This window comes from Theobroma umbraticum, unplaced genomic scaffold, assembly GCF_002168275.2.
Source record: "Theobroma umbraticum cultivar Fairchild unplaced genomic scaffold, ASM216827v3 scaffold_130.0, whole genome shotgun sequence".
Classification (NCBI taxonomy): Eukaryota; Viridiplantae; Streptophyta; class Magnoliopsida; order Malvales; family Malvaceae; genus Theobroma; species Theobroma umbraticum.
The window spans coordinates 7,180,288-7,192,560 of NW_018397264.1; the positions used below are offsets into that span (position 1 = coordinate 7,180,288).

General features: G+C 34.6%; 1 protein-coding gene across 1 annotated transcript; it reads left to right on the top strand.

Moving 5' to 3' along the window:
• The first annotated feature begins 9,580 nt into the window (after positions 1-9,580).
• LOC110421963 (exopolygalacturonase-like) lies at positions 9,581-11,550 on the top strand. The gene is made up of 5 exons (XM_021435698.2): positions 9,581-9,905; positions 9,998-10,324; positions 10,422-10,711; positions 10,804-11,023; positions 11,121-11,550. The coding sequence occupies exons 1-5, from the start codon at positions 9,696-9,698 to the stop codon at positions 11,352-11,354; spliced, it is 1,281 nt and encodes a 426-aa protein (XP_021291373.1). The 5' UTR covers positions 9,581-9,695; the 3' UTR covers positions 11,355-11,550.
• Positions 11,551-12,273: the final 723 nt, after the last annotated feature.

Consider the following 12,273-nt stretch of genomic DNA (forward strand, 5'->3'; position numbering starts at 1 on the left):
ACAATTGCTTATAAACATTTATATGTATATGCACGACACGTGAAAAATATTCTTTTTTTTCATTCCTTATCTCTTCCAGTCAAAAGTTAAAATAAAAATATTACTATAAAGGTTGAAGTGATCCCTCCAAATTTATTATTTTACAGAAAAATATATTCTTCTTCAACTTCAGGATCCCTTTTCAAGAATCAAACACTTACTAATTAAATTATAAGGTGCCTTTTGGGCTAGTGTTAGTTAATTCCCGATTAATTAATCAATGGAACATTATCTTTTTTTGGTGAAGATTAATTCTATAAATAAAAGTGTATATTTAATAATTAATCGGAATAGATTGAAGATTTATTATTCAATAACTATATTTGTAGAGTCACTTTCAATCATAAATAATAAATGTTAACCCATTTAGAAACAACAAAACGTAACAAAAGCTTGTAGTAGGGCCAAATTTGAGTAAGGAGAGAATTAAACCATCTTTATTTTCATATATTGATCATATATATGTAAAATAATTGCTACGTACAATGTTCAAGCTTTTACTTAGGAACAAGAAAAACCAAAAAACAAAATACAAAAGAAGAAACAAGATTCATTATGGTAACAGATAAGTACTCTTCGAACTCTGATTATTTATATATGGAAGAAGCAAATACTCTTCAAACTACAACTATGATCTAACAGATATGATACAAGCTAGGTGCCTGTGATCAGACAGAACAAGTAGAACATAATAAGGAGAATATAGTTTCAGCTCCTGGGGAACTAAAGACAGCCTTGCTATCAAATCCCAAAGGAGCTTTGGCAAGGGGATCATTCTGATTACTAAGTATTACTCGAGATGCTATGCTCTCAAAACCACCACAAGTGCTGAAATGGGTATGTGTCTGGTTTCCTTAGTTGATGCAAATTAGCTTTGCACATTACCTCTATTTTTGGGAACCCTCTATCTTCAACTTTACCTAACCTAAGCATCTAGCAACAGTTTACAAACAAATTTCTTTGGGAAGCAAGTAATATCTCCGATCATATCGAAAATTACAAAAATAAAATCTTTTATTTCACTGTTAATCACATTTTACGAAAAATAAATTCATTCACCAATAAATCAGTAAAAATTAAAATTCTACGCATAAAGTGAAACTTGATTAAAATTGCTAAGATCTGCTATTTTGCTTTAAAAAGTTAGTCACAGCCAATCAATCACTCCTTTTGTCCATAAAGAAAAAAAAAATTTCGATAATTTTTGGTCGATAAAACCCTATTGCATGCAAAAAAAAAAAAACCATAAACTATTTGATCAAAGGAACACAGGGATGGAAATATAATACTCCATCTATCACAACCTCAAATCCAAATGGAAAGATCAGACAGTACTATCTTGAAACTTAACCTTTTGTGACAATCTAGGGCTTGGGTTACCTGTTTTTTCCAAAAGCCTCCTGATAATGTCAAGCATCATTGATTTGAGGATGGTATATCGACGAGGATGGCCTTGGCTTGTACTACACTAATCCTTCTTCCCTTTCCATTATACACAAAATTTTACCTTTTTCTGACACTTTATTCTTCTTTGAGTTACCTTTTGGTACAAAGTTTCTGTAGGTGGATCGTAACCCCACCTTGGAGATCATGAATTTGATGCTAAAGTATAATTACCAAAGACCACTGAATATTTATTGGAAAGGTAAGAATTTTTTATTGAAATTACAAATGACTTAGAGTTAAAAGTTATTCAAATTGATATTAGAGAAAAAAAATAAACAAATCTCTTAAGAATCTATTCATTACAAAATAACATAAAAATTATTACTTTTATCTTTAAAAAAATTAATCTCTTTGAAAATGTGCTTGGAAGATTAACTAGAATTATATCACTTATAACTCTTTATATGGTTTGGGATATGTAACCTGATGGGTGAAGATGCAATGAAAATGAACTTTTCCCGAACTTTTACTCAAAGAAAGTAACTAAATAAAGAAAAGAATATTTCTCATGCACTTTAGTGATCATCTCTCATCAAACATTTACATGATATGTTTTGATTGATGAGACAATAGTTCTTATTGGAAATCAAAATTATTCTTATTTATCTACAATGTAATAGTTAAGTGTCACTTTTAGTGGACTTCTTAGCTTAGCTTCTTTCTTGATTTGTGTAAAAATACCAGTAGCTAGTAGACATAGACTTCCTCATCTGGTCAGTAACATGTAGGTGTTTTTTTTAGTGCTACACCAGACCTTATAGCAGCTTGAGAATAAGTTCTGCTTGTGTAAGATTTAGGTGTTTCAAGTTGTATTTTCCTTTTGCTTCTGCAATTTGTAATTTATGTTTCTCTGGCTTTTATTACAAGAGCAACTTGGTTCTCAAACACACAAAATTTGCATTCAAAACTCTTCCAATTTCCATAATTTCATTTTCCAATAGTTTAAGGTTGCTCTATATGCACGGTAATGGCTAAAAACTCTTCTGTTTGGCTTTTTTGCTGCTTCTACTGATTCTATCAGGTATTCTTCTAAGTTTAATGCAATGAATTCATGATAACATTGAATAGCAGAAGCAACTAACTGAAAAAGGATCTAAGAAAAATTTTAGAGGATGAACAAAGGCATTGAGAATCTCATTTTTTTAACTAAACTAACATAACATTTCCAAGTGGAAAAGTTCCTTTTCCTCATGGAAGAATAGGTTTGTTTTTAATCAGCACAACAATGAATTTGAATAAAATTGCCAGAAAGGACATTGCCCTTTAGAACAGTTAATCAGGAATGATTTTGTTGTTTCCTTGTTGGATTTTTGGGGTTTCACCAACAACTTCTTGTTCACAACATCTTATCACCTCCAAATGAAATGATCTTTTTGGATAAGATGATAATGGAAGAAGTTATCCTCATCTTTCCTGTCAAAGAAACTTTGCCCTTTTATGCAATTAATAACCCGTCTCCTGATTAGAAATCTCTTTCATTTATGGTAAGATGAAAGAATGGAACAAATAACAAAGAATTAACAGGCACATTGACAAGATTAAAATCTTCTAAGGCCAAAGATCCTGCATGTCTCTCTTAGAAAGCAAACTCATGGAAGGAGGCAAGAATAGGATGCTCAACCGAAGGCGACGAGACTCATCCAAAACATCCCATGTCACCTATCTTATCTGCTTTTTGGAATATAGAACTACTTATCCCATACTTTTAGGCCCTAGTGGCCCCAATAATTACTATCATTTTCCCTGTCTAGCTGTGTGTTCGAGGGGAAAGAGCGTGAATAATCCTCTTCATTTTTGTGGGAACAAGGTTAACAAGTTGATGGTGCCATATGGCTCACTGAAAGTGAAAATTATTACCAATTTACATGTGGAATGAGGTTCAGTTAGCTGTTAGCACATCCACACATGTGGAACGAGTGAGTATCTTAACTTCAATGGAAAGTCGACTTATCCAAGTCAATATTGGAATTTTCCAGGATTCTATTACCTTTTAAACCTGAAATTTTCACCACAATATTTGCTGTTGTAGCCGTCAAGAAAAAGAACAAAGATGGTCAAAGAAATATTTGAATGGAATCCTTGGACCTCCGTTATGTTGTTCAATACGAAATGGATAGCATATGGGAATCTGTATCCTAGACTTTATTTCAATTTTCTCTCTAAAATATCATTTTATATGTGAGAAGATATGACTAAATCCACTTTATTTATTTATTTATTTATTTCTCTGCCTAATATCTGCAGATAAGCCAGAATATTTTCTGCTTTGGAAACGATCAACATTGCGTGCCATGCATACATCCGATATCGGTAAAACTACCACAATATGGACCATGGAGAGATATCTTTCTTCATCATTTTTGCTTTATTTTTTGAGTTCACATCATTCAGTCCATTCTGATCATAATCCTATATCATTTCCAAGGCATTGTCACTGTCTGAAAAAGGTCCGAGGTGATCCACTTTGGAGCATCTAACCTGAGTTTTCCACAGCCGAACCCGAAAGAAGCTTAGTCGATAATTCCTGGAAGTTAAACATGATCTTCAGGACGGTGATGGTTAACATTGATGCTTCAGGAATTTGTTGTGTTCCTTTCAAACGGTCTTCGTCAACATTGTTAATTTCTACTGTCGCGTTTTCTGCAGCAGGCAAAAGAACTGAACTTTCTACTCTTTTGCATGCTGATGAGGCAAAACCAAGGTGTTACGAAGTTTCTTCTTCAGCTAGTATCACTAACACCCATTTCCATTAGTGTTCACATGCGAGTAAAATCAAATATATGATTGGAATCTTGAAAAGTTAGGAATCAGGAAACCGACTTAATCCCCATGTCCCTTTTTGATGCCATTCGTGTTATTTTTCAATTAATCTGGACCCCCAGGGACAAACTAGAGGAAGCTTCAACTAGCTAAGGCTTAATGGCTTCTCTATATGAATGGGGCTTGGCCTCTACCAATATGTGCCAATCAAACAAGACAAAAAACAAAAATCCATTTGCTTTTGTGTATCTGGTGTGCGACAAATACTTTATTTTGTGAATGGCAACTGGTCAGAGGGATGATCATCTCAGAATGGTTGGATTGGAAGGCTTTGGACTAATAGATGAGATCTATGGTCCAACCAAAAGGCCATCTTGGAAGGTTCAGTCTCAACAGGTTCATCAAAACCATTATCGTCATCCTCAACAATACCAACATCAACAATCTTGCATTTATCACGGTTCCCAAGTTAATACCGTGAAAGAGTCTGTCATTAATCATAGCCTTAGAACAACTCGGCAATTTTACAGTACTGGGCAGAGTGTTTATCAGGACCCTCAAGTTTCTGCAGCAGAAGAGGCTGAGATTAGCAGCAATGAGGCAGTTCGAGTCTATGGTGGAATGGTGATGTTGAGTTATACTAGAACTAGGCCACTTCGTTAGCCTTATTAGCTTGTTAACTTTCCATTATAATAGTTACATTAGGCCTTGTTGTGATAAAAAAAAAAAAAAAAACCCCGGTTGTATGACATTGGTGCTTCAACTTTGTATCTTTCTAGTTCTTTATTTAGCTATATAAAAAATGCTGCTTCTTTAAGTTGATAAAGGTGAACCTGTGTAGATTGGCTCTGAAAATCCAGCTAAAAATCCAGTCTGACAAATAAAAAGTCAGATCAAGTATATTTTTCAGGCTTTTTGGGCTGGTTGTTGGAAACAAAATGGTTGGACAACCATATACATCAGGGCAATTTGGATTTGAGTTCTGTTCCACTGTCAGAACTTCACTGCACCCATCTGTTGTTTACTCTTCTGAATATTTAAAAAAATTCAATATATTTTGATTAAAACCTATCATCTTCACCCCCTGCATATGCTAGAGATTTTTCACAAACTTTATTCACCTCCTGATGAAATCTTGTAATTACATATATCAGTGAAATCAGGAATGTGATGAAATGTGCTATTAGTTAAAAGTAGACCAAGAAGAAGCAACAGACATCATCTAGCTGATATTTGATTTAGTGTATGGTTGCTATTGATTACCTCAAAATTTAATGCTGCAAAGAAATCTAGATTGATATCACTTTTATATGAGATCCTTGTGCAAATGATAGATTGTTAATTACTTGAACCAGGAATCAACAAGAAATCATAAACAAACCAACCATGGGGAATGGGAATATATCAATATTTAATCATGTAATTGCTTTTCTCACAGTTCAATAACATTGATAATCTTAGTTCTTCTAATTAATTAAATAAAAGATCTTCTTAAAGGAAGGATTTGTAACCAACATTGATTTGCACCACATAAAGCTTCTAGAAAAGATGCTCTTTTTACACTACAAAAAAATTGAGTTTTAATTATATTTTTTTAGATATATTTTTTTCATAGAAAATTTTTAAAAGTACAGTTTTTTAAACTTTTAGCTTCACTTTTGTCACATTTAATAACAAATAAAAAATTGCAATATTTATTAGTGTATGCAATTTCTGTAGTTACATTTTATTCATAATGCATCTAAAAATTTATATAGTGAAGTTAGATCTACTAAAATATTCTAAAAAATATAAAAAAATTTATTAAAAATATTTTTAATAGTACAATTTAAAAATATACTATCTTAAGTCAAATTTGTTGTAATGTTAAATGTATATCCAATCATTTGTCTGGCCATATCATTACAATTTGCAACTAAATATTGTTTTTAGACCCTTTATTAAAAGAATCCAATACATCTACAGGCACAGTTTTGACTTTCAATCCCCTTTTTGTAATACCCTTTAAACCACGGTTCTGAGGTTCCAAAGAAATATACATCAGTGCACAGACTTCCAACTTCTGTACAATTGAAATGGCAGAGAGAGTGGTTTGATGTGAAATTTATCAGCTTCCATTGCTCAGACAAAAGACATAGACTTGACACAACTGCAGACTTTTCTAAATTAATGGAAGTTCAATATGATCCACATGAAGCATCTAATTAACCAGATATTCCATAAAACAAAGAAAAATCTTAATGTTAATCATAACATATAATCTATGGAAAGATTCTTATGAAAACATAATTTAAAAGATCATAACTAATTGTCTGTACCCAATGGCAGTCAGGCAATAGAATAAAGTGCTATGAAGCTGCCTTTTTTCTTTGTATGTATATCCAATGCCTTGAGAGGGTATTAATTCTACAGCATAATAATCAAATGATTGCAGGTAAAGGGTTCATGTTTTGTTTAATGAAAGAACTTGATGCATCCAGATGTCACCTAAAGAAATCTGAGCCATAATTTCTGAGATTAGTGAGAACTTATAACAACACCAGTAGCATATTTTAATATCTAAGTAACATAGTCTTTAGAATTTAATTTCTGAACAACATATCAGAAAAATCATCCAACTGATATGAGTTCAATCTTTGCAATCTTCAAACAATCACGTGAAGAAGCATTGGTTTATGATTCCAAAGCAGCGTTTTGCCCATTTGAGTATGAAACCAAGGCACCCCACTGGGAAAAAGACATCAACTAAGCTAATTGAAAGAACATTTTATTCCTCCAGAGATGCAGAAAAAAGCCTCTAAATTATTAGGAAGTTTCTTTTTCATTGGGCACTTTCCCATTCTCACTGTTTGACATGCACGAAATCACAAATGGAATCCTAAAAGTGGGAATTGGGAAACCGACTTCCTATTTTGTTATTGTATTAGTAAAAGAAAAAACGTGTGCTTTCCGACTGCTTTTAAAGTATTCTAGACCCCCTGCATAGGTAACTAGATAGGAAGGTTCAGCTCCTCGCTTGGCTTCCTCTATAAAATGGAGCTCGGCCTCTAACGGTTTTGCCAAGCAAACAAGGCAAACCAAGTTAAAAAGAAATTGTGAGATGGCATCTCAGAGAGAGCAGAACCTTAAGAAGGTTGGGTTGGAAGGTTTTGGGCTGATCGACGAGTGCTATGGCAGGACCAGAAGGTCGAATCATCAGAGCCAGAGACTTCAATCTCCACAGCCACAGGTACATCGAAGTCATTACCAATATTTTTACTACCAGCATCAACAGTCTTACGTTTGCCAAGTACCCCAAGTTTACACAGTGACAAAAGAACCGGCCGTCACCAGTTACCATGGAACAACATCTCAGCATCAATACTATGGTGGACGGAGCATTTCCGAGAGACCCCAAGTTGTTTCTGTTGCCAAAGAGGCCGTCATTAGCAGCAATGAGGCAGCTAAATTCTATGGTGGGACGATGGTTATTGATTACACTAGCAAAAATAAGCCACTTTATTGGGCTTATTATTAGCTTAGATCGTCTTTCTTTGCTCTTTTCTCTCAGTGTGGTTACGATGGGAATAAGTAAATAAAGCCCTGCCTCCATGGCAGTGGTGGTGCTTCAAATATGTATCTTTCTTGATCTTTGATATCTATGTTGAAAAGCTGCTATGTTCCTTGAGTCACCTAAAACAAAAGCCAGGGCCATTAAATTCCATTAGCAGATTATTTGTGCATACAATTGATAATACTGTTATGATCATGAATGATAATGACCATGCTGTCATGAACGTGATTTTAAGACTTATTAAAAGGTTAAAGTTTATGATGATTAACTACTTTGAATTTAAGTTTTTAAAAATTGTATGATTTGAATCCAAAAAATTATTAGATTAATGATATTTAGATAGAGATTATTACAAGGATTTACCTTTAATATATGCATGATGCTATTGATTACTTTCAAAAATATTTTAAGTTAATTTTATCTACACATCAATTTCATTTTTTTTAAATACATCATTTTTATATGCACTACAAAAAGGAAAAAAATTTCAAAAATTGAATCAATGGATTTTAGCATAAGATTTCTTTGAATTGATATTTCAATTTTTTTATTAAAAAAATCAATTCAATGGAGTATTAATTATTTACTTTTAACTATTTATTATGCAAAAACATTAATAACCCAATCAAATAAAGTAAATAATTAACTATAAGAATTATAACAGCTGCAGAAGAAGTTAGGCCAAAGGAATAAGGTATCTGGAAAAGCTGCTCTATATATTTAGATCGTATATATGTATCCAACAACTTGTCAGGTTTTTCTATCAATAATCATATGATTGCAACTACAAGATTCTTCTTTTTTCTTTCCCAATTTTTAATGAAAGAAACTAATGCATCTAGAAGCACCATTAAATACAAAAAGATGATATATCTTCATCATTGGAATTAAAAGCATGTCATGCACTATTTGTTAATTACAAATTATGTTAATTAGATATGGTAATCTTTAGAATATGATTTCAACTTTAATTATCATACGTTGTTGCATCGTAATCCGAAGTTTCTACATGATTACAAATGGAATTCAACATGTAAGTATTAATTGATTTTATCAAAATTAATTAAATTCAGTTAATTAAATTAGATTTGTTCGATTTTAATTTTAATTTATTACTTGATTCGATTATTATGATTGGTTTTCAATATCCAATATTTACAGTCTAATATATATAAAAAAAAATCAATGATTAATAATATATTTCATGTATAATTGACTTGAAAACCATCATCAGGATTCAGGACCAACATTTACAACAATAATAACTTTATCATCAGGGGCCACAGGTTTCAAAGCTCAAAGAGCCTGTTCCTGATATATAGCAGAAAAGACAAGTTCTCAACCAGACCTACCATAATTCTTAGTTAATTTGTTGTTATGGTCTCTACTCTCCGCTGTTCTCTCTCTCTGTCTCTCTCTTCAGGGTTTCCTTTCTGAAAGAGGAGAAGAAGACGGAGATCGGAGAGGAGCAAAGGCTGTGAGTTTTCTTTTTAAGATAGAAATCAGTTGAACACATAGGAACTTGGGTGAAAGATTTAGGTAGGAATGTCGACCTCTTGGAACATCCACTAAAATTGGAAGTTCCCAACTTTAGGGAAGGGACAGAAACACAGACAAACAAAGAATAAACAGCCCTATAATTAGGAACCAAAGGCAACCAAACTTGAAACTACAAAAACCAAATTCTTCCGAGAATTTTGTCCTCCCACAGATGGCATTAGCGGTAACAGTTTGGTCTTTGTTTCAGAGGCTAAAAGCATATAAAGAAGGAAGCAGGGAACACAAGGGTAGCACCAGACCTCAATTTTTGAAGCCTCTATATTGCAGGCTTTTGAAACTTTTTTAAAACAAGAAACGAAGGAATTTTTGTTGAGATCGGGGTTGAAGGGTGGCAATAATGGCATCCGTCGCCACAATTGTTCGCGTAAGCGCCATTCTTCTCTTGTGCTTAGCTCTTCAGGGTTGCGACGGCAAGGTTCCATTTAATGCGGCGGAGGCTCTAGCTAAAGCTAGAGCTGCCGCAGTCGGCAATGTAGGCCCTGATGTCAAACATTTTAACGTGTTAGATTATGGTGCAAAGGCTGATGGAAAGACGGATAGCTCAATTGTATGGTTTACACTTTTGAACGCTTCATTCAATTTTTTATTCTGGTCAAGCTAAACTTAATCATGGTCCAATGAATTTGTGATTTCCTGCAGAATTTTATCAGGGCATTCAAGGCTGCATGCAATTACAATGGAAATGCTATGATGGTCATCCCTGACGGGAACTTCTTGATAGGACCTGTCATATTTTCAGGACCCTGCTTCAATCCATCTCCCCTAATTATTCAAGCTAATGGAATGGTCAAAGCACAATCTGATATTTCCTACTACGCCGGTGGAGCAGATGATACAGATTGGATCACATTCCAAAGCATTGACGGCTTGATTCTCACTGGACACGGTACTTTCCATGGCCAAGGTGCTGAGGTATGGAAGTACAATAACTGTGGCAAGAAGTCTAACTGCGTCCGTCTGCCAGCCGTAAGCTTCAACTCACCACCTGACCAGCATTTTTTTTTTCTGCCATTTTTTTGTTTATTAATCGTGATGAAGTTTGCTTTTTCTGTATACAATGCAGACATTGAAATTCATCAAGGTAAACGATGCAATCATACGCGGCATAACATCCATTGACCCCAAAGGGTTCCACTTCTTCATCAGCATGAGCCAAAACTTCAGGATATTCAACATTAAGTTGGTTGCCCCTGCAGAAAGCCCCAACACTGATGGCATTCACATGAGTAAATCGAACCTGGTGAAAATATCCAAAAGCATCGTTGCCACAGGCGATGATTGCGTCTCTATGATCCAAGGATCCACCAACATCAGCATCAAGAAAGTATTTTGTGGCCCTGGCCATGGCTTCAGGTACTTTCATTTCTGCCATTCAAAAAGTTAACGACCTTGGACATAATCAAACAGTCCCTAAAAAGCTACTTCCTGTCCGTGTTTGTTAACAGTATCGGTAGCCTTGGACACTATGATGCTGAGGCAGATGTACAGGGGATAGTCGTGAAGAACTGCTCGCTAACAGACACAGACAATGGACTTAGAATCAAAACATACAAAAAGTCATCCCCAAGCAAAGCCTCAGGCATAATTTTCCGAGACATCGTCATGACACGAGTTAAGAACCCCATCATCATAGATCAAGAATATGGAAACAGGAGAAGCAATGAGGTTATCGTCTCTTCCCCCATGATTATTTTGACAAATTCCCCCTCAATTCTACCTTCAGACAGTGACTAAAATTCAGCTATTGCTTGTTTTCATGCAGCCATCAAAAGTAAGCATTAGTGACGTTTTCTACACAAACATCAGGGGAACTACAATTAGCAAAGTTGCAGTCGATCTAACTTGCAGTTCGTCAAATCCTTGCCAAGGAATTCACTTAAACAATGTCAACTTGCAGTATGCTGGTAGTCCAAATGGCGACCTGCCTTTCAGCTCTAATTGTGTCAATGCGAAAGTTGCCTATATTGGAGCCCAAAGCCCTCTCCCTTGCCATTAGGCCCTTACTGTCAAAACTACAATCCTTTCCATCTGAGTGAAGGAATTGTTGGTATTATGGAGTATATCATTGTAAGAGAGGAGAATCAGTGGATCTAGTGTACAACTGATGTAAGGAGCATCTCAGCCAATTGTAATTCCCGGTGTTAAGCGTAAATTAATTCCACACGAAGTTGATACAAGGTTTTGATCGACAACTGCTGTCTAATACTGATAGTCACACAGTGGATTGAACCATTTTGCCTGCTGAATATTCAGACAAACTTACGGTTCATTAAGGCTTAAAGGAATTTACTCCAAATCCATAATGTTTACTCAGGCTCAGTTGTTTTTCCTGACATATTTGTGTCACACTCATAGCAAACCATTTAAAATTAATATAAGAATGAAGATATGACTCTCCAAATATAGAAAGAAATTACAAGAAGTCAAACTACCTATGTGTAAAACTTAACCATTCCAAGTAAACATTTTGTAGCTCCAGAATTTGAAACATATGAATAGAACTCCCCTACTTTTTCCATTGTCTCCCTGAAGATTTTCACTTGAAGATATCAGTTTCCATGTCTAATTAGAATATTGAGCAATCAGTATGAGGCACAACATGCAGCTGTCCTGATATCCTAGCAGTAAGTTCACATTTCAGGTGCCGGCCTTTTTTGTCCCTTTTAATGCTACCAAGCCATGGAGGCATACTAATCAATGTGTATCAAGGTTAACCCCATCCACCCTATGGCTCAGCTTCAGATCTCACTTAAGTTACAAGCTCATGCTATCCTCAACAACCATCTTCATCGACGTGTTTTTCTACTGAATGAATTTTGGTCTAATGTGGATCACCTATATTATTTGCCAGTAATCAATCATTTAGAGATCACAGTAAGGATGCAAGCAGGAGACAACAACAAGAATGGTTAAAT